Source organism: Dunckerocampus dactyliophorus, chromosome 6 (genome assembly GCF_027744805.1).
Source record: "Dunckerocampus dactyliophorus isolate RoL2022-P2 chromosome 6, RoL_Ddac_1.1, whole genome shotgun sequence".
Taxonomy (NCBI): Eukaryota; Metazoa; Chordata; class Actinopteri; order Syngnathiformes; family Syngnathidae; genus Dunckerocampus; species Dunckerocampus dactyliophorus.
Window position 1 is genome coordinate 6,371,180 of NC_072824.1, and position 26,509 is coordinate 6,397,688.

Below are 26,509 nucleotides of genomic sequence, written 5' to 3' on the forward strand. Positions count from 1 at the left end.
GACCACCACCTCCCAGCCCCCCACAGTGGAAACTGTGCCAAACAATAGCTCATTAAAGCAGAACGCGTCTCTCTCGTACACACACACACCCGCACACACGGCTTAGTGTGGAGTAACTAAATCTACAGACAAAACTCCACACCAGCAGGTGGGGCTAGTTTTTGATGTTCTATTTGCTTATGTTCCTTATTCTTATTCATATTCATCCTTTATCCCCCACACTCCTTTTCCCCCTTTCACATTCACCCTCATCCTGTCACCTTTATCAACCTTCTTTCAACTTTACACCTTCAGCACTTCATCATCATCCTTTCATCTTCATTCTGTCACCTCTAGCGTCATCTTTTTTTTTACCATCATCCTTTCACAGCCACCCTCACACCTCATGTACCTCTGTCCTCATCCCCTCACCATCATTTCCATCCTCTCACATCCAGCTTAACAATCTTCATGTTTTCACCACTCCACATTCAACCTCACACCTCCATCTTCCTCCTTCAACTCAATGCATCTTCATCCTTTCACCACTTCATCATTTCAGCTCCATCTTCATCCTTTCACCTCCATTTTAGTCGTCATCCTCTGACCATCATTTTCATCCTCTCACATGCCTCCATCGTCTCCCGTCCATACTCATCAGTTCCTTTAACCACTTCATCATTCCACCTACATCTTAGCAATATTAATCCTTTCACCACCTCATCATCATCACCCTCTCACCTCCATCTTCCTTCTTCTATCCCATCCATCCTCATCTTTCCCCTCCGCCCTCATCCCTTCATCACTTCACCATTCCACCTCCATCTGAGCAATATTCATCCTTTCACCACTTCATCATCATCACCCTCTCACCTCCATCTTCCTTCTTCTATCTCATCCATCCTCATCTTCCTCCCTCCACCCTCATCCCTTCACCTTTCCACCTCCATCTAAGCAACATTCATCCTTTCACCACTTCATCATCACCCTCTCACTTCCATCTACCCCACCCATCCTCATCTTCTCCCCCCCTCCACACTCATACTTTCACCACTTCATCTTTCCTCCTCCATCTTGGCAATACTGAATCTTTCACCACTTCATCATCTTCACCCTCTCACCTCCATTTTCTTTCTTCTAGCCGAGCCATCCTCATCTTTCCCCCTCCACACTCTTCCTTTCACCACTTTATCCTCATCCTCCCACCTGCATACTCATGCTCTCACTTCAGAAATCTGCTGTGTGTGTCGTCATGCTAGCAGTACACGGCATCAGGCAGCGTTGCTACGTTGCTATGACGACACGACATTAGTTAAGTTGGACAGTCGCAGTCACCTTGATGAATCACCCTCTCATGGCCGGCTGTCGCCCCGGGAATGACACTGACACACACACACGGATCACTTTACATGCTAATTGGCCTTGAACAAATATGCGCTCCGTTCGGTGCCGACATGGCGAGCAGACAGGGAGGTCACAGGTGAAAGGGTGAGTGGCTTGTGTTGTGTTTTAGTATCTCCAGCGTCGACATGAGGACACCAACACTAAAACGTTGAGAGCGTCTCTTTGCTGGCTGCATCACAACTTCAGCTGGGAAAGGAAGCATCAAATCCAGGTAGGGAGTGGCGACTAAAACACTCACATCATACTTTTTATAGTAAAGGTTTTGATTTCATTTATGAGCCGAACAAAACTGGTTTGCACTGTTGGAGCTGTTTCTAATATTTTGACTCTCAAATTGAGCAAATTGAGATCATGTAAGTATTACAAATATCTGTCAGTAAGAGAACAGGCATATTCTTATTCTAATATAGTAATAGGAATGTCCTATACATGCATTCGGCCCGCCACAAATAAATTTGGAGCTACCTGTTCGCCCTGACTCATAAACACATTATAACGCACCTTGTCGTCCAGAGAATAAGAAGACGGAGCAGGAGAGATCAGTGTTGCCAACTTAGCAGCTATATCATTATATTTAACGATTAATCAGAACCCGTTTAGATACTCTTTGTCAAAAAAGCGACTAGTGATAAATCCAGTGAAGAGACTTTCCGGGTCTGACATGAACGTATTTATTGTTCTTATCAGCACCTCCCCCAACTAAAAGCACCCCGAGGCATTTTAAAAAATGACAAAAAGAAGTGTCAGAAGCAAGTTCATTTCATGTTCTTGTACTCACTTTTAGCTAATGTGTCATGACAAATTTGATGTGTCACCACCGCCACAGAGTAGTCTCAGGGGAAAACACTGCCAATAATGATAATAGGTTTCTTCCCTGGAGGGAGTACAGTAATCCCTGGCCACTTCACGCTTCAAATTTCCTGGCCTCACTCCATCACGTTTTTTCTACAATATATAAATTAATCAATTAATCCTTTTTTCCTACATTAAACATTTTCAATCACAAAATTGGGTAAATGAACTAAAATACAAATATAGGGCATTCAGAAGACCCATTCAAAGAGGTCGTGATGACATGTAGTATATACACTGGTCACTGGGTGTCAGTAATGTTACAATAACATTGGGTGAGACACACAAGCACCAGATCTGATCGCCGGAACAACAGGCTTTTATTGCAGGTTTCGATGACCTCACAACAGGCACAATAATCCCTAACTCGGGCTACTCTTGCGGCCGCAACCCATGCCAAGCTAAAAGTCAACTCTGAGCCCCCAACGTCACTTCCTGTCCATCCACCACCACCTCTGGAACACATTTACAGCAACACACGAGCACGTGTCTTATTTATGTCTTAAATGGCTTATTATCTTGTATTATGTCTACCATGTTGGGTAACATGAGTGTAAAGATGACTACAGGGATGTTATTTCATGTCTAGAGGGCTTTAATATTGTTTAAAATGTATTTAGAAGGTTTTAAACAGCTATTGTAAGTTCTAACTACAAAAATATTGTATTTATAAATACCAAATCATACATCACAAAAATTTTACTGAACGCAGTCAGATCTGGAACCAATTAACCATGATCAACAAGGGATTACTGTATTTCCTTTCCTAAGTCATCAAGTGCTTGCTTGTTGTCTTTAATGTATGGAGCATGGCACTAGACTTCCAACTTTTGTTGTAAATTGTCGCTACATAAATATGCTCTAAAATTTTAAGACCACTTGAAAAATTGCATGACTTCACATTTTGCACTGTTGGATCTTAAGGAGGTTCTAAGTAGTACCTCAGAAGGCAAAAAGAAGAAATGAGAATCAGACAAAACATTTTTTGTGTAAGCAATTTATTGCAAACAAGCATTAAAGTCAAATAGGCTGTCCATCAGCTGAAGTTTAAGACCACAGCCTTTAAAAGGCAAAATCTCGGTAAAAATGTGGATTGAATGTGATTTTGTGTCGGGTATTCACACTGTCATGATCTCTTGATGGCAAAGGCAAAAAATATTTCTCTCTTTGAACGCGGTGGGATTGTTGAGCTGCATAAGCAAGGCCTCTCTCAGCGAGCCCGCCATTGCTATTCTCAGTAAGACAGTCATTTGAAACTTCTACAAAGATCCTGGGGATTATGGAACAAAAATGTCAAGTGGTAGACCCAAAAAATGTCACCGACCCTGAGCCGGAGGATCCCATTGGCTGTCCATCAAGACACGGGACCAGCCTCGGCCCAAATGAAGGTTGTTACTGGTGCCGAGTGCAGTCCAACAACCATCAGACGACATCTGCGAGATAAGGCTTTTAAGAAGAAAAAAACATCTTCAAAGGCCTCGTCTCCTTTAACGCCACAAAACTGCCCGTTTGGACTTTGCACAACAGCAACAAACATGGGACATTGAAAGGTGGAAGAAAGTTCTATTCTCTGATGTTGCAAGCTTGATGGTCCTGATGGCTTCCAACGTTACTGGCATGACAAGGAGATCCCACCTGAGATGGTTTCAACCACAGTGGAGGGGGCTCCATTATGTTCTGGGCTGCATTTTTCTTCGATGGAATAATGGAGCTTTGGGTTGTGCAGGGGTGTCAAATGGCAGCTGGCTATCTGGAGATGTTTCGGGGCGCATCCCTCATGACTGAAGGCCCTCGTCTGTGAAGTAAAGACTATTTCAACAGGACAACGCTGGAGTTCACAATGCCCACCTGATAACGGACTTCTTCTTCCAGAGGAATAAGCTTGCTCTTTTGGACCATCCTGCGTGTTCCCCTGACCTAAATCCAACTGAGGATTTGGGGATGGATGGCAAGGGAAGTTTACAAAAATGGACATCAGTTCCAGACAGAGGATGGCCTCTGCAAAGCCATCTTCACCACCAGGAGCAACATTCCCACTAGCCTCCTGGAAACACTGGCATCAAGCATGCCCAAACACATTTTTCAGTTGATTAACAAGAATGGCACAGCTACTCATTACTGACTCATTTTTGAAAATGTTATTCCTATTTTGGGGGTCTATTAGTCTATGGTCTATTAGTCCTACATCACTTTAATTGTTGTCCGCAATAATTGCTTACATAAAATATTTTTTGTCTCACTCCCATTTCTTCTTTTTGCATTTTGAACCTCTTCTGAGAACTTCCTTAAGATCCAACAGTGCAAAATGTAAATCCATGCAATTTTTCAACTCGTCTTAAAATTTTGACCAAGACTGTAAAGCTGACTTAATATTTATTAATGGGATGTCAGAAGACAGAAATGAATGAAAAATTACTCTAAATCAAAACGGGAAAAAAATCTTACTTAAGGCCCTGTCACACCTTGACGATTTAGCCAGCGCATCGCAGTGTCAACATCACCATCATGCCGAAGAAAATTTCGAAGATCGCTGCCAAGAAGTATCAGGGCAGTGAGGGAGGGATCCATCACCACCCACAGCCTCTACCTCCCACTCTCACTCTGATGGAGATGACGCAGGTTGTAACGCCTCTTCCCCTCCTGTGGGTTCCATTCCCAGTGTCACAGTGCCCTCTACTGTTCAAGCATGTAGCAGTATAAATATCCTTCAAGGTATCGCATAATGTACTGTATCTGCGAACACAACAGCCTCCATCTGCTCTGAGCCAACCCTTGCCAAGAAGAGAGCCAAGAAGACACAGTTTTGTCTCAAGGTATGTTGACGTATTACGACTTGTGCGTAACTTACAAATAACGTGTGTGAACGGGCGTCAACGATCGCATAACTTATTGCCTGCGTATGCGGGACGTATGAATCATACGTTGACATACATCGAAAAGTTTTGTGAATGCACAACACTTTTGGACGACTTGGACGTAGTACAACGTACTAGGACGTATGCCGGCGTGCTTCAGCGTGCTCTTAACTTATACAAAACTTACCCATAACTTATTCGACGTACGCCAGCGTATTGGCCAAATTTTTCATACGTTGGCGTAAGCTGGCTAAATCGTCAAGGTGTGACAGGGCCTTTAAAAATCCGACGACTCAGGCTGTTCTTGGTCCACTCCTGTAAGGGAACAATCCGAGGACGCTCCATTTCACTTTCACTTTCATTCTGGAGCGGCAATAAAGCCCCACGATTCTCCACTTTGTCAGTTCCCTTTACCGCCTTGCAAACAGGCCAGCGGGCAAATGTCTCCGTGCCCTTCCAGCATTTTCCGCGCCATTTCTCTCTGACCAGCGACCCAAGCCGATGTTCCCGATGGCAATAGCGGATGGCGTCCTCCCCGCTGCAGTGACCCGCAGAGGAGGAGGAAAGGGATAATATCTCTGCTGGCACCCTGACAAGCATCAATTATTCACACGCAGCCACTCTAGAACCTGCAACACACACCAGCCCCACTATAAATACAGCACATACACTTAAGGCGTGTTTCCTTATTTATACTCCCTAGCTATGATGTCATAATTTCTAGTGTGGATAGCTCATGCAGGAACGCGGCCCTTCCCAAAGTACATAGCAAGCAGGACTACCAGCATGGACGCTTGTAGTGACCACATGCAGGAATTCACTGTCCTAAACATTCATGTTCCCAAAAAGATGACAAACACACCAAAAACACACAATACAAAAACTCTACACGGGAAGAATGTGTTACGACGTGTTTTCACGTACTGACTGATTCTGATAAAAGCAGCATCAACTCTACGTGGATGACTTGGAGGACAGCGTCAGGGGTGTTCAAACTGTAGCGCGGGTGCCATTTCGAACCTCTGGTTTGTTTTTTTAATTGGCTTGCGACACACTCTATAAATGAAAACATATACAGTATATAAAGTTGTCGAATTTCGAGGCGTCACTCTATCACGGTTTTTCAAACACCCATCCATTCATCCATTTTCTATGTTGCTAATCCTATATTAATTAATAAATGGTTGAAATGGTGGTATGGTGGTAAAAATATGCATATTGAAGCAAATGTTACATACTTTCTGTCTAAATTGAGCATTGTTCAGTATAAAAATGGCTAAATGAAGTAAAATACAAATACAAAGTATTAAAAGGCTGTATTCAAATGGTGAATGTAGTATTCTACATTGGTCACTAGGTGTCAGTAATTGCTCAGTGAAATAAGCGCCAGACTTGATCGCCGGAACAACACAACACAATAGGGCTGCACGGTGGTCTAGTGGTTAGCATGTTGGCCAACACGGTAACAGCCTGGAGATCGGGAAGACCTGGGTTCGATTCTCCCTTGGGCATTTCTGTGTGGAGTTTGCATGTTCTCCACGTGCGTGGGTTTTCTCTGGGTACTCCGGTTTCCTCCCACATTCCAAAAAGTGCATGTTAGGTTAATTGGAGACTCTAAATTGTCCATAGGTATGAATGTGAGTGTGAATTATTGCCCTGCCTGCCTGTCGCTCGAAGTCAGCTGCCCCCGCGACCCTAAAGAGGAGAAGCAGTATATGATCTCACAATAATAATATAACATAATAATCCTAAAAATAACAACACAAGCTACTGTTGCGGCCGTAATTCAACTAAAACTAAACTTTGAACCCCCAATACGTCCGACATTTATTGTAACACACACGACCACAAGTCTTATTTATGTCTTAAATGTCTGCCGATTATATCTATTATATTAGATAATACAAATATAAAGGTAACTATATGGGTATTATTTCATGTCTAGAGGGCTCTAATCATGTAAAAAAAAAAAAAAAAAAAACGTATTTAGAAGACCGTAAACAGGTTTTCTATGCCATAACTACAAAAATATCCCATTTATCAATAAGGAATCCTACTTTACGGAAATTCACTTATCACAGTCGGGCCTAGAACCAATTAACTGTGATAAGTGAGGGATTACTGAATTTAAAACATGGGCTGCCAAGAAAATAGAAAGCTAAGAGAAAAAGTTGAAATGTTGAAAATTGCAAGCTATCACACTAATACCACAGTGGAACCTCAGTGTTTGTACGCCCCGATTTTCTTAGTTTTCATCAAAAACAAATCCTATCGGCAAAAACATGTCTCAATTATCGTACGGCCCAACGGTTCCTACACAAAGCATCCACGCATTAGTGACTCAGTCTGTGTGAAGAACGGATAGTGCTTCTTTTAGAGTTGGGACACTACAGACGGAGGGGGGGGTTATTTGTTCACACGCTACAGTGAACGACTCCATTTCGGTCTCCTTTCTTCCTCCTAATAAGTAGTGTGGGTCCCGCGCTGATGAGGCGTTCAAATATTTCTGCACTATGTATTTCTGAGTGTTCTGTGTGTAATTTCGTAGTTAGGGCTGCAAAATAACCCACCATGAGACCAAAGAAAGTTGCAAGTGGCAGAACTTTGATAAAGAAGGTGAGAAATACCATTGAATTCAAGAAAGCACTCGTCTCAAAAAAGTTAGCATCTGTTTCAATAGGATTGGAGTGTAAAGGTAGTGACCTTCAGTGTGCTAGTTTAGTGATACTTTAAGGCAGACACAATACAGAAAGTGAGCAGGGCCAGTGTGTGTAATGATGACCTGCTGCTGAAGTTGACAATTAAGTTAATGAGATATGTTATTAGAATATTATTTATTAATTGCTTTTAGCATCTTTAATGTACATATACTTCTTTAAATATATTTAACGTCATGGCATATTTTTGCCTACTTTGTATTGGCTTTAGCGTGTTTAATAAACAAGAGGTGAAAATATCAAAGCATTCTTCAACTTTTTCTGTATGTGACTCTAGGAGGAAAAAGTTTGGGTTCCCCTGGTTTAGATGATGGTCAGTTTTCGGACCAAAAAAAATCATCATCAGCTAGCGGAGATGTGTTTTTCTTCAGAGTGTAGCAAGAGCAGACTGATCAACACCAGTGTTGGTACGGTCATTCCCAAACGCAATGTAACTATGGCATGGGTGTTTAAAGGCTGGCAGGGGGGCCATTTTTGACCCAGAACTTGCATTTTATAGGCCCTCTGCCTTTTTTGAAAATAAAATCAATTAATTATGAATGAGATTTAGTCATAGATATTAAACTAATCATAAATACCCTGAATTAAACATTGCAGTACCACTGTAAACCTTGGGGGCCATGTCAGACAAATTCTGGATAACCGCTGAACTTTTTGAAGAGCGACTGAGGTGGTGTTAACGTGCTTTGACACACACAATTCGGACTTCTTCTTCTTCTTCATGATTAATAAATCCTCCAACGTTGACGTGTTTGTTGTCCAACTTCTTTGTGTTTGGTGATCTTGTGAGATAACGTCGAGTATTGTATTGAGCTATTGTCGTATACATACGTGGAGCATATGTTAGGGTGAAAGCCACCTTGGACACATTGCCAGCCATTCACAGGGCGACTGTGAAGAGCGGGAATTGATCCCCCACGCCAGCTGCATAAAAGTCATCTACGTGAACTACTAATGGCACTGTGTTTGTACTGACTGATTTACATACACTTGTAAAGATCACAGTGAGAGGTAGCTTCTCATTGCTGTGCACACACACATGCACACACACACACACGCACAGTACTGTATTACTCACAGCCTCTCTGTTCCTCTGGGAATGTTCTTGGGCACAGCGTGGATCCCGAGGCTGTGGCAGTCCACCGTGTTCCCCAGACAGCTGCATGGTGCCGGGCATGCCTCCACACCCCCCCGGCCCGCCAGCAGCAGCACCAGCAGGAGGGGCATCAGGGTCCAGCGGGGCGCTCGACCCGGGCCCACCAGCAGCACCGGCCGGCATCCTCTTGACCTCTCTGTGCTCCCAGCAGGCATCCTCCTCACTCTTTACTGCCCGCTCCCCCAGGGGTGATGCAGGAGCGTTGCCTCCTTCAGAAGTGGATGCACAGTAACACTGGAGGGGGTGGGGGGAGTTCAGCTCAGACCTCCACTCGGGCCCAGTGTGAGGTGGGTCTTTTAGTACCAGAACCAGAACTAAAAAGACCTTGTCTGCTTCAGCTCTCTCTGCCTCCTACTTCCTCTCTGCTCGCCTCTCATTGAGTCATTGCACACAGCAGCCAGCCACTAGGGGGAAGCAAGGCGGGGGAGGGGGTGAGGGGGGACTCCCTCTCTCTCTCTCTCTCTCTCTCTCTCTGCATCACACACACACACACACACACACAGAAGAGAGAGAGAGAGAGCAATCATCCATTAAAAGCTTTTACAAATAACAGCAACAAGACTCCGCCTCCCACAGCTCCCCTTCTCTAACCACCACCCTCCCAGCACCAGGGGTGAACTCCCCTCTATTCAGCCTCTCTCTACTGTATGTCTCTCTCTCCCCCAAAGGGGGAGGAAGGAGGGAGTTGAGGTAGTGACGGGGGGGAGGGGGATGCTGCTGTAGATGAAATAGCACCTACAGTACACCAAAGCATCCGACACGGCAACTCTTGGGAAAACATAAAGAAAGGTAACAGTTAGGGATGTCCGATATTGTCTTTTTTGTCGATAACCGATATGCCGATATTGTACAACTCTTAATTTCCGATTCCGATATCAAGCGATATCAATATGTGTAACATTACATATCTTTCTTGAGTAAAATTGTTGTAAAATAACAATACTCTTAAACAAATACAGTTGTTTTGTTGGCTACTCCAACCATCTCTGAGTAGATAATTAATGTATTACATATTTTATATACAGTAAGAATACTTTCATGTTTCTTGTGCCTTGATTTGTGTTGTTTTTTAAAAGATTTCTAAGGAGCTGAAATGTTCATTGTGAGCTGTTATTACGCTCCTTGCTAAATATAGAGTAGCTTCATCCTCACAGATTTATGAGCAGCACAGTATTGACTACATGATGCAGCAAGTTCAGCATTGTTGCAGATTTGCAACGTATCTGCTTACATTATAAGAGGAAAAAAACGACACCGATGTTGGCCAATGTCACATTTTTATGCAACTATTGGCCCGATAAGCGTCGGTGGCCGATATTATCGGACATCCCTAGTAACCATAAATGTTTTTAAATTTTTAGGAAGAAGGGGGCGGGGATCTGAGTCAGTAAGCTCCTGACAGGCGTAGCCTTGAGTTATTAAACGATGTCAAAACATTCCTGCAAGAAGAGCGAGAAAAGGATCTTTGTGACGGCGACACTTTGCAGGAATGTTGTTTTGTCTTTTACCGACCCTTTAAAGCAGGGGTCGGGAACCTTTTGGCTAAGAGAGCCATGAAATCCATGTGATTTCTGTAATGTTTTAGTTTTAAATGTCAGCAAAACAAAAATAACTAAATAAATTTTACCATCAGAAATGTCTGAGAGCCAGATGCAGTTATCAAAAAAGCCACATCTGGCTCCCAAGCCATAGGTTCTCTACCCCTGCACTAAATCAACATGCAAAACCTGCACGCTTGAGGCCATGAGTCCGTGTGAGGAGGTTCTGTTGCGTTTCACGTTTGCCCCTCCTGCCTTCTCCGCCTTTGTAGACCCGTAGCGGGGTGATTTACAATATAGCCAAGCTAATATGCAACAAGAGAAAAACAGGACAAAATATATGAAAATGGTGTTTTAAACAATAAAAAAAGAAAATAAGTAAAATAATAAAAGCATTAAAATAAATGATTAATTATTAAGAAACTCAAACATTACCTCGAAGTATCGAAAGTATTGATATTTTGATTTGAGAATCGATTTCAAATCGAAAGTATCAATATTTCAGTATCGATCTGCACATTATTAGCTGCCGGTTCTTTCTTCCATGCTCAGAGGATGCACTCACTTGGACTTGTGGACATTTTTCTAGTTGTTGCGACTCCTAGAAGTACGCCCAGTTGTTTCCCTGCCATCCAGCCTGACCCCCAGCTTTCGTTTTATAAGAATATGTTTTTCATAGTGCCTTTTCTCAGTAGGTGTTGCACACCATCACTTTTTGCTTCTGCTCCCTCGATTGGCTTTGTTGTACTTTGTGTGCACATCATTAAAGAGACTACTGTATAACTGTCAGCCTCACGTTTCTGCATCTGGGGTCCAGACAAACACAGCACGTAACACGTAACACGCAACATTCTCAGGAATGTTCCCCATCACAAAGTGACAACCATCAAAGGGATTCGCGTGACCACGAGTCACTGATTAGACGTAATGGACATCTCATACAACACATGATCCATCTTCTATGCCGCTTATCCTCACTAGGGTTGCGGGGGTATGCTGGAGTCTATCCCAGCTGACTTCGGGCAGGAGGCGGGCTAGACACTGGACTGGTCGCCAGCCAATCGCAGGGCACATATAGATAAACAACCATTCACACTCATATTCATACGGTAGCAAATTTAGAGTCGCCAATTCACCTAACCTAACATTGGAATGTGGGAGGAAGCCGGAGTACCCGGAGAAAACCCACGCACGCACGGGGAGAACATGCAAACTCCACACAGAAATGCCCAAGCGGAGATTGGAACACCGGTCTTCCCGATCTCCTGATTGTGTGGCCAACATACTAACCACTCGGCATGCCAAAATAAATCAAGCTTACACCTGTTACTCTCTGCAATTGAGTGAATAAAACAAGAGTATTCTCAAAAGTAGGTTTCTCGCGGACGTGTCCCGAGTGGGGGTTCCCACCTTGTCTTTTTCCTGGGCGTCACCCTCTGTGAAAGATGACTGCCCGTGGCCACGCTGCCAGTATGGCGGGTCCGGTCCATTTGAGCAGGTCGCCCCCCCCCCCTCCAAGTGATGGAAAACAAATTGGCCACAGGCACTTCCTTTTGTGCGACTCCACTCAATGACTCATCTGGCCATCATCTGCCACAAAGGCAGGACAAAGGAAGGGAGGCCATGTTGACATCGCCGGAGGGGGTCCCCACTTCATTTCTGGGGAGATAATAGCGTCATAAATGGGGATGGGAAATGAATGAAAGAAGATCCAGTATCACAAACTGTTTCCTTCATACTAACATATATTTATATTTCTAAAGTGAAATGGAAGGCTCAGCAGGCCACTTAATCAGTGGAATTCATCATTCCCCTAAAAGGACCGTGGTTCCCTGGTGCCGGCAGCACTCGAGGACACTACCACCACCAACCTTGACTGTAGACAAAACACTATCTTGCTGCTAACTTGTGTTGCCAGCTATTTCAACAATAATGGCTGTGTGTTGACTCATTTTCATTGGATAGTCCATCTGCTGAAATATGGTAATATAACTGTCAAGGTTTTGACCATCATAACAAATCAATAAATCATATATAATAATCAATATAATAATACATTCAAATAAACATAACAGAGCAGGTTCAAGACTCTTCTGCCTTGTATTTTGCAAACATCAACTGCTTGTATTGTTTCTTGAAATGGCTCATCTTAGCGCATTGAGTTCCTGACTCAATCCGTTCCATAATTTCATTCCACACACTGAAATGCTGTGGGTTTTTAGCGTTGTTCTCGCCTATAAATGTTTTAAGTTAAGTTTTCCCTGAGTTCATATTTCCCCTCTCCTTGAGAAAAGTATTGTATGACATTTTTGGTTAACAGGCTATATTTTATAATTTTAGCTGTTTGAAAACGTATTAAATCAGCAAATTTTATCTGATCCATTTGCAGTACATTTAGCGAGTGAAGATTGTTTTTATAGTTATTACCCCATATCTCCACACAATACGTTAGATATGGTAATACCAGAGAACTGTAAAGAGTATGGAGTGATTTTTGACCAAGGACAAATTTTGCTTTATTTAATGTTGAGGTATTTCTCACCACCTTATGTTGTATATTTTTTGCATGAGATTTCCAGCTAATTTTTTCATCTATTATGAACCCAAAAAATGTATTTTTTCGTTCACCCTTTCAATGTCCACACCGTCAATTTGTATTTGCACATGCATGTCCTTTCTGCTATTACCAAATAGCATTATTTTACTTTTACTAACTCTTGTGTGCTTTCCCAAGAACAAACAGCAGTAGTATCATCCGCAAATAATACTAACTTTAAGTCTTTGGTCACTTTACAAATGTAATTAATATACAAGTTGAACAATTTTGGTCCCAGTATTGGCCCCTGGCGTACTCCGCACATAATATTTAAACTTGCAGATGAGTGTTCTCCTAGCTTCGCATATTGATTCCTGTTAGCTAAGTAGCTTTTGACTCAATTACAAACCAACCCTCTCATTCCATACCTTTCTAATTTTGTAATCGGGATGTTGTATTAAGTGTAAAGCTTTTGTCAGAGCCATAAATACTGCAGCTGCACACGTTAACTTCATAATCCGTCCTCTCGTATCCACGAGTAATTCATTCATTTTAATAAATTTGTCCAACCTGTTGTTGAATAGCTTGTCGATTACTTTGAAAAATTGTAGTAATAAGGAAACTGGTCAGTAACTTAGAAAATGATGTTTGTCTCCATTTTTGAAAATTGGAACTACTTTATCCGTTACATTTTGTTAGGAAATTTACCAGTCTGGTGTTACGGGCATCGCCTGGACAGCTATGTAGTGGGGGCTTGTATGACCTTTGGCGGGGAAGAGAGAGGGAGACTGGAGGTGTGTGTTCGGAGCCGCTCTCCAGCGGTCGCGTTAACAATAAAAGTTGTCAGAAGCAACAAGAGAGGTTTTCCTTCTTTGCTGAAGTCAGGTCGCCCTTGCCACGGTTCGGAGCTGAAAACCCTGACAGGTTAACACTGGGATGATAAATTACGGAGGTACCCAGCGGTTCTACAACCTCGTTAATAACCCTTTTTATTGCTTCCATTTCGATTCCATTACAATCAGTTGATGTTTGCTTTACACTTATTGACATTATCAGTGAATTCCTTTTTTTGTCACCCTAGTGAGGAAAATGGAATTAGGATTCCTGTCTACTGCTTCATACCTTTCCTCCACTGTCCAGAATTTTGGAATCTCTTCTTCCAGTTTTGGTCCAATAATTACAAAGCAGTTATTAAACTTTTCAACTACTTCATTTATATCATTATTGGTGTAACTGTCTACGGACAGTTATCAGAATGATACAGTGCAGTTGTAAACTTAATGACAACATGAGCTCACTGTGCACGGTGGAAGGATGCTGATTACGTCATCTGGCTGCGGTGCGCTTCTGCTACGAGTTCCAGTTGTGACATAGCACCCTCTAATGGACAGACAGACGCATTGCATCAGCTTGCCAGTAAAAGCCTTGCTGATTGGCAAAAGACATTTTTGATTCATTATAAACGTTCATGAGACATACAAAAAAGTAAAACACAGGATTTATGAGACGTTTTAATCCAAAGTGGACACTTGCCAATATGCATGTTATTTTACAGCAAAATTAGAAAAGCTGCCAGAAAAGAAGTTATTATCCAGAAATGTTCAACTCGCGATGGTTTCGCTCGGGTTAGCTTCAAGTTTCTAACAACCTAACATGTCACATCAAGTTTAGTTTGGATGTTACTAACTTCCCTCACGAGTTCTGGCTGAAAATGTTCAAAATAAAATGGTCTTACGACACACAAGTAAGGAAGGTCACTTGAGGATCACGTTCCACAAACACGTTAACACCACTTTCAAGCTTCCATAAATATGACATACTCCCACATTAGTCAGTCTCCATCGTCATCGTCCTCACACAAAAACACTCTTGTCACTTCCATTTTAAAATCATTAAAAAAAAAAACCGAACCTTCCTTACTCGCAAAGAACTGAAGAAAAAAAAAAATCCGACAGAAAAAAATAAAAGTAACAGCAATTCCAAGTCCCAGTCTTGGAATGCGTCAAGATGGCGCTTTTGACTCGACGGGACGAACACAAACAATAAACAGTGGTAACAATGACATGTAAACAGTATACACGTATTAACATGTTCCATATAAACTGTAGTAAAGAGTGGACGTAACTGCCTGGTGCTTGCTTTTTGTACTGGGATGATCTGAAATGTGTCGATGTTGTCATGGCAACCACGTGGTCGCTAGGGGCCGCCTCATACTGGCCGTTCGACATTATGTAGACAAGAGGCAGTCAATCCGGTTGATGCAGTCTATATTAGTTTAAAATTAGTAATAGTAGTAAGATCAGATAGCTAGTGGTCATGGCTTCCTGTGCGACTAAAATAAAAGTCTGCTTTTAAGTCATTCACATTATGGAAGATGTTCATGATAAAGTTCACTGACACCAAATTGCTACCGTTCACATTTGCTTTAAAAAAAAATAATAATAAAATTAAAAAAAATGTCCCACATACTGAAATAAATAAGTTATGGGCCACATTAAATCCCAAAGTACCGTCATTTTTTAAAGTACACACTCAACAGCCACTTCATTCGATCCAATACATGTTGACTTTTGATTATTACTGTTTCTCATATTTCTACCACATCATGTTGCTAAATAAAGTGGTCAAATATTAGAAACAGCTCTCAGTATGTTATAATAATTAACATAGTTAATTGAATACCCCTCTGACAGTGTCAATCAAAAGTCAACATTATTTTTGTAAAAGCTGCATCTCATCAGATGGTGTACCTAATGAAGTGGCAGGCAGGCCTGATGTTATATTAATACTGTCACATGTGTGTACTGTAGTATGAAAAGGTCACACTGGTGGCGCTGCAGCTTTGTGCAGGGTCACAGAAAAACCACAAGACAGCGGGATTTACAGCGAGACTTCGTGAGGGGGCGAGAAGCAAATCCTGGCAATGCAGGGCGTGTCCTGCTGAGAGATGCGTGAGATTAGGTCAGAGTGGGACGGTTGGGGTGATGTAGGTGTGGTAATGAGTGGACCAGTGATACCTTGGACACCTTTACAGCTTTGTCCCTATTAAAGTTGAAGTCTGGGTTCTTCAACACTAGCCCCGCACTCCCTCGCATGCCGCCATTTAGCGGGATTTTCACCTGCAGGCACATGAGAAAAGGTAAATAAGGACGTCAAAAGTCATTCTAATGATCAGAGGGATGTGGGGGCGTGTCACCTCCTGCAGGACGACGTTCTCCTTGCCGTGTTTTCGGGTTGCCCTGGCAACCGCGTCAGGAGAGATGTGCCTCACTCGCCGCTCTGTTGTCAGCTGATCCACTCGAGCTTTACGCTGGAAGCAGAGCGCACGGGTGGACTGTTTCATTCGCCATATTTGTGACATAGGCAATTCCATTTACTGCGTTGGAAACAAACTTTCACATTATGTTCAGCAAAGCAACGTCAGACTAAAAATGTCAATTTCCCCTGTAGTGTCCAACAGCTGAGTCTGTGTTAGCATGATGACCACAGTACCTTGATGAGTCCTCCTAACGAGCGAGAGCGCGGGTGCTTCTTGCTGGGAGGGGCGTGGCTGTGCTCCTTGTTGGGTGTGGTCACGGCAGTCTGTTTGACCAACTGCAGAGTCAGCACACACACACACACACACACACACACACACACACACACGAGGTGACTCATGTGCAAGCACCAAAAAATAAAAAACCCAAAAAACATACCTGTCGGACCAATTTCTTCTTTTTGGCCGAGTCCGGCATGTTGTGGTGCACGTGTTGAAAGAGCTCCTTCAGTGCCTCCTCCGTGTACTGCTGAGCAGGAGACTGGCACTGCTCCGGGCCGGACAGGATTGGTACCCCCGCCCTCTTGAGCGGCAGCACCACCTGCCGGGTGGGTGAGTGGCTCACCGTCAGCAGGTCCAGATCATCCTGGATGTGATGACGTCACAGACACGTTAGTGACATAACTCAAAGAGCTGGAAATCGTGCAGTACTAGATCCACCAACCTTGACAACATTTTACGAATACCTTGACGAAAGTAATCCCTCGTTTATCGCAGCTAATTGGTTCCAGACCCGCACGGGATGAATGAATTTACAAGTACAATTCCTTCTTTAAAAATGTATTTTTGGACTTACAGCATAGAAAACCACTGTTTATGACCTTGTAAATGTGTTTTTTTTTAACATTAGAGCGCTCTAGATATGAAATAGCATCCCTATAGTCACCCTTACACTCATATTACCAAATAAAGAAGATATACAGTAATAAGAGAAAATGAGCTAATAATAAAATAAGTCTGGCGCTTGTATGTTTCACCTAACATTACAGTTTACAGTAATTTCGGCAAAAAATATGTACCGTAGTTTCCGGTGTATAAGCCACTACAGTATTTTCTTAAACTTTGAACCTACCGGCTTATACAGTGGCGCAGCTAATTTACAGCTTTGTTCTAATCTAGTGACACCCCCTTTACTTCAGAACTACTACTAATCGAGTCAGTGAGGAAAAGGTAGCTCTTTCTTTGGCAGGAGTCAATCACGAGCTTATCAAACCATCGGAAATCGCAGGAGGTCAATACTCAGTATCAGTCTGACTCACGGTGTCATCTTACAAAGAACACTAAACTCACAACAACTTAACAATCAAAAGTAGCTAAGAAACATATACGCCAAGCACTAATATGACTTGAAAACAAAAAGCAACTATTTTAAATTCTTCCCATAATGTATTTCGTCGAAGCAAAGCATTTCAAAGCTGATTCATTCAGACTGTTACGTAGAGTACAGTGTTCCCTCGTTTATTGAGGGGACAGGTTCCCAAAAACTTTGTTTACAATTATTAGATATGTTTTAAGGCTGTAAAACCCCTCACCATACACTTTTCTCAAGACAGGCATGAACATTTTAAACACTGTCAATGTTCAAATTTTGTTTGAATTTGAATGATCAATCTACTAGGTTGGACACAATGAATTATTAAGAAGCCGGCGAGCACCAGCGAAGAAGAAGCGACTGAAAAGTTTGGCGTAACTTCATTAAAAAAAAGAACGGTCGGCTAAGTGCAACATAATTATATCGATTAATGTGTGAACGATTAATGTTCACACATTCATCTGTGTAGGCTCTCAGTCGTACAGGAGTTGTCCATCGAGGGAAAGGCTTCTTGAGACGTCATCTGTACTTCTGTGAAGAAAGTGTCGAACGTTTCGCTCCTCATAGTTAGTTCGCTGACAAAGCTCTTCGGATGAGGAGCGAAACGTTCAACACTTTCTTCACAGAAGTACAGATGACGTCTCAAGAAGCCTTTCCCTCGATTCACACATTCATGGTGTAGAAAGAACAGAGCACCACGTCTTTGATGCGCTATGTCGTGCTTCCTCTAAGCAGCCAGAATCAGGGAAGTCAAACAATAAATGATGTCTGTCTCATGCCAACGTAACCCAGGGTTATGCTAGCTGATGTGGAAGTTTGGTGTAAATAAAGGACAGGCGCTACGGCTACAGTATATCCTATTTACCTGTGTTCACAAAATAAGGGTTTCATAAAAAAAAAAGCTTACACCAACACTGAGACAGCAAATAAAGTATACTATTTTTCAAAAGTAAACATCTTTTGTTAAAGTCTACTCCTGTAAAAAGAAACTTTATAACATTTATATTCAAGTTTAACTCCGCCTCTCGCCTGAAGTCAGCTGGGATAGGCTCCAGCATGCCCGCGACCCTAGTGAGGATAGAAAATGGATGGATGGATAGTCAAGTTCAATGCTTTGATATTTATATACTGGTTGAAAATAACCCTGTAAGAAATTCATAAAAAGTTGATTTAAAAAAAGTTCATATCATGAAACAATTCATGGAGATGTTCAGACATTCCATCCAAAAAGAACTCAGGTTAGCGCCCTCATTTAAACCATTCAAACTTTTATGACCCTGCCTTTTAAAAGGCATCGGAATCGACAATTGTTAGGAACCGCAATCGAAAGGAGGAATCGGAATTGGAACCAGAATCAGTCAAATCCAAACAATTTGACCGATTCGGCTCCTGTCAAATAAAGAGCTACCCGGTCCTCACAGACTCGTGCGCGCAACTATATGCCATTTAATGACGTGGACATGTGCGGCTTACAGTCCCGTACAGTTTATATACAAATGTATGCACAAATTTGTTTTTCTCTCGAAATTTAGCAGGTGCGGCTAAAACATTGTTGCGTCTTATACTGTACAGTACACTGGAAATTACGGTGATATTTGCCTAAAAGGTGCTTTTTTTATTTTGTACTAAATAATAGGCCATTTCAAGCAAGTAACAGCATGATTTATTAATATATTTTGAAAAAACGCGATAACGAAGCTGTGAAATTCAAACCACCATGTGGCGAGGAACGACTGTACTAGTATAACTACTACTACTATGAGTACAACTACTACTACTGACCTTACTCCACAGGGCTGTGTTCTTCATGAAGTGTGCTTTGGCATGCTCCCGCAGGTAGACCGGAGCCTGAGCCACAACAAAACCATATACTACACAGACTGAACCACTTTTCACTGTGTGGACATGCGTTAATCACCCGGAAGAGCTTCTGCGAATGTCTGATGAGGAAAGCCATGCTGTTGTTGAGTGTCTTCAGCTTGTCTTTCAGGTCTTGGGCCGTCATCTGCAGCAGGAAATGGAAGTGCAGTTAGACACCAACCCGGCGGCTCACAAATCTAATGTGGAACATCTTTCATTATGATACAGTGCAGTTATACACCACTGCAAACTATGACCACAATAAAACCGTTCTTCAATGAACGTCAATCAAAAGAGAGCACTATTATCGTTGTAAAAAGCTGAATTTTGGATGGATACATGTCTAATTAGACTATGCACCAGGCGTCACAGCTTACGTGTCGTGGCCAGAGCACGTGCGGTGTGAACATTAGTGCCAGATTGAAGGCGGACATCTTGTTTTTGTCCTGCTGCTTGGCCGTGTGGTAGAGGAGGTCCAGCAGCAGCTTGAGCAGCGAGCGGTTGGCAGCGGGCAAGAGGAGGAAGAGAAGCTGCACGGCTTCAATCTGACGCTCCTTGTTGGGCGCAGACGTCTTGTTGCCCTGCTCGTCGAACAAAGTCATGTCTGGAAGGAAGTCAGCATGGACATGAGGTCACATGAGGCAGTTTCCCCCCCTACATAGTCTAGTACTGTACTACCAGCTATCTTCAGATGCGCATGGAAGTGTCTGTGCGTGAGCAGCGGTTCAGGCAGCTCCCCCAGGAAAGTCTTGAGCAGCGTAGCCGCATCATTGGGATGGAAGTCTCCGGACTGCAGGTCCACGTCAGCGCCGCTGTTGAGGAGCTCCTTCAGGGCCTGCTGCCGAACACTGTTCCCTGGCACTCGAAACAGACCCTCTATGTGCAGGTCTGGGTGGGACAAAGTAGGTGTTAGAGCTGGAGACGAAACTGGACATCATCTGGAGGAGACTCACTTTTACTGAGGAATTCGATCAGCTGGTAGATCTGAGCGAGGGAGCTTTCTGACAGCGCTGTACCAAACACGGCACCTTTATCTGAGAGAAAAAAAACACACTTGCATGGACATTCACTCTCACAAACACAAACAAGTCCACTAGTAGTAGTAGTTCATGTACTCCAATATGTCCATGCATGAGCTCATACTATATTTTCTGCTCTGATGACCATTACTCAATAGAAACTCTGACCTTTACGTTTGAGGAAGTTGAAGGAGCGGAAGAAGCCCCCGTTCCCAGCGGTGGGAGTCTTGGGGCCCTCCTCCCCGATGAGCTGCGAGAACTCGGTTCCGGGAAGATCGATGAGGCGAGTGATGTTACTCAACACCAGCTCCAGGAAAACATCAGCGTTCTCATGGCGGAGTTTCTCCACAAAGAAGTCTGGGTTGAAGATGACGGGCTGACGGACGGTGTGGGACCCTCCTTGGGAATCATCCTGATGGATCACCACGGAGGACTGCGTGCTTCTGATGGGAGAACATTGCGCACTGGTTTGCTCACAATCACATCACACACAAGTGGTAAAGAGATGGTTTTAGCAACTTGACTCAAGGCCAACACAAATGGATAAAGTACACAAGTGGGATTCTTTTATTTGAATTTAACACTGAGCAGGTCACTATCTCGTTATAAATTTTAAAATATCTGAAATGTAACCTCAGTTCGTGATAAACTATTACTTACTGACTTACTCCTTCATGTTGACTTCATACAGCACAGGGGCTGCATTGTGAAACTAATGTTGCATTTCACAAAACAAAAGTCAGTCATTACACAACGATTACCAGTTAAGAATGTGTGACGGGTTGATTTGACTGTGGCTACAAGTAGCTAACAAACACATCCAGCACTCGTGGTGATACGATCAGCTCGGAGTGTTGCGCATCGGACGTGACAGGGTACAATGAAAAGTACTGACGCGTCACAATATCGAACTGAGTTCATCATTACCTTCTGTTTTGTGTGTTTTCGTCCACATCTTGACCCGCCGCCATGTTTGCTCGCTTCGAATCTGCCGCTGTTGTTGTGCAGACCCCGCCCACTGTGCAGACCCCGCTCCGTTTTACTTGAGCCGTAATTGTGATTGGTCCGTTTAAATTTGTCTTCCTTGTAATAATAATTTTAAAAAACCGTCCGTAGTGCTGCAGTCTTTGTATTTCTGATACATGTCACTAAAAAGATTTTGACTGGTTGTAAAAAAACAAAAAACAAAACAATTATATTGATTTATCATACATTTTATCAATAGCATCACTGTTTTTTCTAATATTGTATTATACATTTCTACTTCTTACAAAATTATACAATGTGTTTGCTCTGCTGTTTCATGGTGTTACATTTGTAAACAAATTGTTATTTTGATGTAAAACTACACTTTTTTGTGTTGATTATGTTGTGGTATAGTTGTTTAGATATTTGAGCTGTCACAAAAGCAAACAAAATATTTGGATCAAAGTGAAAGTTATGCTTGAAATGTATCTTTTCACAAAAAGCTGTTTTTCTCCCTTTTCTTGTCGGGAACTGATGTTTTCCTGAAACGTACAATCTTTGAGCGGACGTCGGCCCAATGCATGGAAAAAGGTCGGTCCTACGACTTTTATCGAGGTCTACAGAGTTTTTACCGGCGGCACAACCGTCGACTACTCGCTCTATATTAATTTTATTTCCATATTATATACAGTCATGGAAAAACATATTAGACCACGCTTGTTTCTTCAGTTTATTGATCCATTGTAATGCCTGGTACAACTAAAGGTACCTTTGCTTGGACAAATATAATGATGATAACAAATATAGATTATAAGAGTTTAATTTAAGAGCTGATATCTAGCACCTTTCATGGTTTTCTTGATGATAACCAAAATCACTTAAGTTCTTACAGGAATAGCTATAGCATTTTATTGTCAAAAAATGTAACTCTTATGAGCTATTTTTGTTGTCATTGTTATATTTGTCCAAGCAAATGTACCTTTAGCTGTATCAGGCATTAAAATGAACAAGAAACTGAAGAAAGAAGGGTGATCTAATCATTTTTTCCATGATTGTAGAATATGCTGTTATATTTGTAGCTATATTTTTATATTTATACTTAATTTTTCTTAATTTCTAGATACATAGTTAAGTCATCCCCAATTCAAACATCCAGTAGCTTATATCACACAGACAAAACATCTATAAAGTTTTGGAGCAATAAACAGAAAAATATATACATTCATTACATTAAAATACACACAAAGATATCAACATTTGTCACTTTACTTATGAAGACACAAAATAGTTTTATCCAATACGTCTGTTTATTGTGACTATACTGCATTTTCTTCATTGTGGATATATGGGAGCTACCATTTTTCAAGCTTTGATAAAGAGCGGGAATGTGGCTACAGGTACAGTTGGTTCTGCCTCCCACTGCTACAATAGGGCCCGCTCATTTGGTATAATAAAACATGATATAAAAACAGTTGTGCCACCGCTGCAATGTGGCCCAGCTTATCCCGAACATTAAATCAGTCAATGAACAGCCCTAGGTGGTGGTGCGATATCCATGTTGTCAGGTACTCTATACTGGATCACACAGACCTTTAAATTCCATTCCATTTTCATTCCCTTATCTGGGTCCGGGTTGTCGGAGCAGCAGTCTCAGTAGGAAGTCCAGACTTCCTGATGCCCAGCCACCTCTTCTATTTGCACTGAGAGGACCTCAAGGTGCTCCCAGGCCAGCTGTGAGACATAAGCCTCCAGCCTGTCCTGGGTCAGCCCCCCACTAATGTTCCTCAGATTCCTTAGATTGAAGGTGGTGTAAAATAGTAAGTACACAAGGCATCGTATTTGTCTCTATGGCTTGTTAAATTCAGTAATGTTACTTGTTGCAATTTTGCGACTTTGGCACTTAAAGGGTTAAGGCAATGGTTAAGGTAAGCATTGGTACCATTTCAGCAGGAGAAATAAACACATCGCAAACAACTCTTAAATTAGACAATGAGGTAAATGTTGAAAACGTCTCAGCATAAGATCAGTAAAAAATTGCATAGCAAACACATTGTCACATGTTGTAGGTGGTAGCGGTGTCGGTTCCCCCCCAATTGTAAATCACGGTGTATAAACCGCACCCGTGTATTAACCGCACCCCCATTTTCAGGCTCACGGCGGGGAAAAAAAAAATAAATGCTTGCCCACTCTTTCATCTCAAATTAACATGCGTAAAGGTACTAAGCAATTTCAAAAAGAAGAAGGAAGGAGAAATCTGCCGTCCATCAATTCATCTGCAATGTTTTAATGGAAGCTTAGGTTAGCTACAGTGTATACAGAGATCGTTTCACTGTGTGAAAATAAAGACAGCAGCCGTCAGATAAGTTAGAAAGAAATTGCATACACAAGCATTTTCAGCAACTGTACAGCAGAGGGCGCTAAAGTCAATGCAACTGTCTGACCCACAGACCGCTATTCCCAAATGGGCTTTTGATCAATTTCTCCCCGTATTTATAGCCAAATTCTGGCCTAGCGGACCCAAGCGTCCACCAACCTGCGTCTAGGGGCGCCAAACTTTGACTGGCCGTTGTTGGAGCGGTGATGAACTTTGCAGTGGCGGAAAATTGGCCGCTCCTCACTGCTCGCAATATTTTGTGCATTTTGTCAAAACTTTCGGAGCGGTAGGAGGGACCATCAACGGTGGCTGAGCGGATACGGCGTTGCCTTAACGGGGGCCAACTTCTGTTAAACGGTGGTGAACGGTTTTCACCGCTCCAGGAACGCTACAGCAAAGTTCAGGCGGTGTGACCGGGCTTGTAGTACGAGTGATCCTCCGCTGAAGCATTGTAGAAGCGTTGTCTGATATTATTTTTCAGTCCGAGTCTGGTCACAGACCTGTCATCGTGTATAAACCGCACCCTGATTTTTTGCTTCTTACCAGTGGAAAAAAGGTGCGGTTTATACACCGTGATTTACGGTAGGTGCTGCACCTACAATAGAATGAAAATGTTAAAAGGTAATAAGGATATAAGAATTAAGTTGTACAGTATATGCACTCACATCTTATTGGAAGGTTGTCCTTTTGTAGTGTCCTTTCCACCGTATCAAGCTCCTCCAGACTTTGTACAGGGAGGGCGACATTATACAATGTATAGCTTGAGTTTATATCCTAAAATCATTAGACCAAGTAGAATAACAGAGCACTGTGCCACCCTCATCGATAATATATTCACCAATGACTTTGATAACAACACCATCAGTGGCCTGCTAATTAGTGACATCAGTGATCATCTTCCAGTGTTTACAATCTACAATGAACATTATAAGAAAAAACAGGCGGAGGCAAAAAAGACTTTTCAAAGATTGCATACAGAGGACAACATCCGTGCCTTCAAGATAGGACTAGAAGAACAAAGTTGGGAGAGTGTCTACAGTGCAACAGATGTGGACGAGGCATATGACAGCTTTCTTGGTACTTATATGGAGCTCTACGATAAGAACTGTCCCTGGCAAGAAAAGCCCAAGAAGCAAAAGAAAAACCAGCAGCCATGGATGACAAAAGGACTAAAAAACGCCTGTAAGAAGAAGAACACATTATACAGGACATTTATCATTCAACAGACTAAAGAAGCAGAACAAAAGTATAAGACATACAAAAACAAGTTGACAACTATCTTGAGATCGTGTAAGAGGGAATATTATAGTCACGTACTAAATAAGAACAAAAATAACATGAGAGCAACTTGGGGCATCTTAAATAGTATTATAAAGAACAACGTTAAGAAAGCAGACTACCCTCACTATTTCATGGTTGGAAACACTTACAGGAATGACATGAATGCGGTAGCTGAAATGTTTAATGAATATTTTGTAAATATTGGACAAAAACTGGAAGAAGAAATTCCAAAACAAGACACAATTGATGAAGGGATTGATTTTATTGATAGGAATCTTAATTCTATGTTTCTCACTGTTGTAACCAAAAAGGAGATCACTGACATTGTTAACCATTTTAAGGTAAAAACATCAACTGATTGTCATGGAATCGAAATGGAAACAATTAAAAGGGTCATCAATGAGATCGCAGACCCGTTAACATATATTAGTAACTTATCATTTCAGACTGGAATATTTCCAAGCAAAATGAAAACAGCCAAGGTGGTTCCAATTTTCAAAAAAGGAGACAAACACCAATTTACAAATTATCGGCCAGTTTCCTTGTTACCACAATTCTCAAAAATTGTGGAGAAGCTATTTAATAATAGGTTGGACAAATTTATTAATAAGAATGAATTATTGGCAAGTAGTCAATATGGTTACAGAGCCAACATTTCAACTTCTATGGCATTGATGGAAATCACGGAAGAAATCACTACTGCCATAGACAACAGAAGATGCGCAGCTGCAGTATTTATGGATCTGACAAAAGCTTTCGATACAATTAATCACACTATTTTAATTTCAAAATTAGAAAGGTACGGAATTAGAGGTTTAGTCTTAAATTGGGTTAAAAGCTACCTAGCAAGTAGGAAACAATTTGTAAAGCTAGGAGAATATACATCTGGGAGTTTATACACCACGTGTGGAGTACCACAGGGGTCCATACTGGGACCAAAACTGTTTAACTTGTACATTAACGACATTTGCAAAGTAACTAACAACTTAAAATTGGTCTTATTCGCCGATGATACCACCGCTTTCTGTTCTGGTGAAAGCACACAAGAACTCATTAAAAAGGTCAAGGATGAAAGGTCATATTAAAGTCATGGTTTGACAAGAATAGATTATCTCTGAATTTAAGTAAAACTAAAATAATGCTATTTGGTAATAGTAGAAAGGACACGTACGACCAAATACAAATTAATGGAACGGATATTGAAAAAGAGGAAGAATATAAATTCCTTGGGGTTATAATAGATGAAAAAATGAGTTGGAAATCTCATATTAAAAATATACAGCAAAAGGTGGCGAGAAATATTTCTATATTGAATAAAGCAAAATATGTTCTTGATCAAAAATC

The 26,509-nt window shown here is 41.9% G+C and overlaps 2 protein-coding genes across 5 annotated transcripts in view; both read right to left on the reverse strand.

Annotated features, from left to right (window-relative positions):
• LOC129182846 (slit homolog 1 protein-like) overlaps positions 1 to 9,359 on the reverse strand; it is a 65,798-nt gene extending 56,439 nt beyond the window's left edge. Inside the window, exons 1-2 of one of the 2 annotated variants that reach the window (XM_054779426.1) lie at positions 9,288 to 9,359; positions 8,886 to 9,197 (exon numbers count right to left, since the gene is read on the reverse strand). In XM_054779426.1, coding sequence (XP_054635401.1) covers positions 8,886 to 9,118 — 233 coding nt within the window. In that variant the 5' untranslated portion in view covers positions 9,119 to 9,197; positions 9,288 to 9,359. Of the gene's footprint in view, positions 1 to 8,885; positions 9,198 to 9,287 lie in introns of those variants that run through there. The other variant, XR_008570701.1, reaches the window with a different exon arrangement.
• A 5,008-nt stretch (positions 9,360 to 14,367) lies between these two features.
• On the reverse strand, positions 14,368 to 21,553 carry arhgap19 (Rho GTPase activating protein 19). 3 transcript variants are annotated; one of them, XM_054779431.1, is made up of 12 exons: positions 21,472 to 21,553; positions 20,713 to 20,987; positions 20,479 to 20,559; positions 20,204 to 20,413; positions 19,903 to 20,129; positions 19,584 to 19,670; positions 19,448 to 19,513; positions 16,733 to 16,939; positions 16,530 to 16,631; positions 16,234 to 16,347; positions 16,055 to 16,156; positions 14,368 to 14,417 (listed from the first exon to the last, which is right to left on the reverse strand). In XM_054779431.1, the coding sequence occupies exons 1-12, from the start codon at positions 21,513 to 21,515 to the stop codon at positions 14,388 to 14,390; spliced, it is 1,545 nt and encodes a 514-aa protein (XP_054635406.1). In that variant the 5' UTR covers positions 21,516 to 21,553; the 3' UTR covers positions 14,368 to 14,387. The 3 variants fall into 3 exon arrangements, with proteins under 3 accessions (XP_054635406.1, XP_054635405.1, XP_054635404.1); XM_054779430.1 differs by lacking the exon at positions 14,368 to 14,417 and adding an exon at positions 14,548 to 15,974; XM_054779429.1 differs by lacking the exon at positions 14,368 to 14,417 and adding an exon at positions 14,548 to 15,977.
• Positions 21,554 to 26,509: the final 4,956 nt, after the last annotated feature.

Excerpts from the sequence above, each read along its gene's own strand:
- arhgap19 (XM_054779429.1), bottom strand. The coding sequence starts at position 21,515 with ATGGCGGCGGGTCAAGATGTGGACGAAAACACACAAAACAGAAG. Across the intron at positions 16,940-19,447 it reads ACACAGCCCTGTGGAGTAAG|GATGATCTGGACCTGCTGAC; the intron begins GTCAGTAGTAGT and ends CATCACATCCAG. Across the intron at positions 15,978-16,054 it reads AAGCTGTAAAGGTGTCCAAG|CAGGACACGCCCTGCATTGC; the intron begins GTATCACTGGTC and ends CGCATCTCTCAG.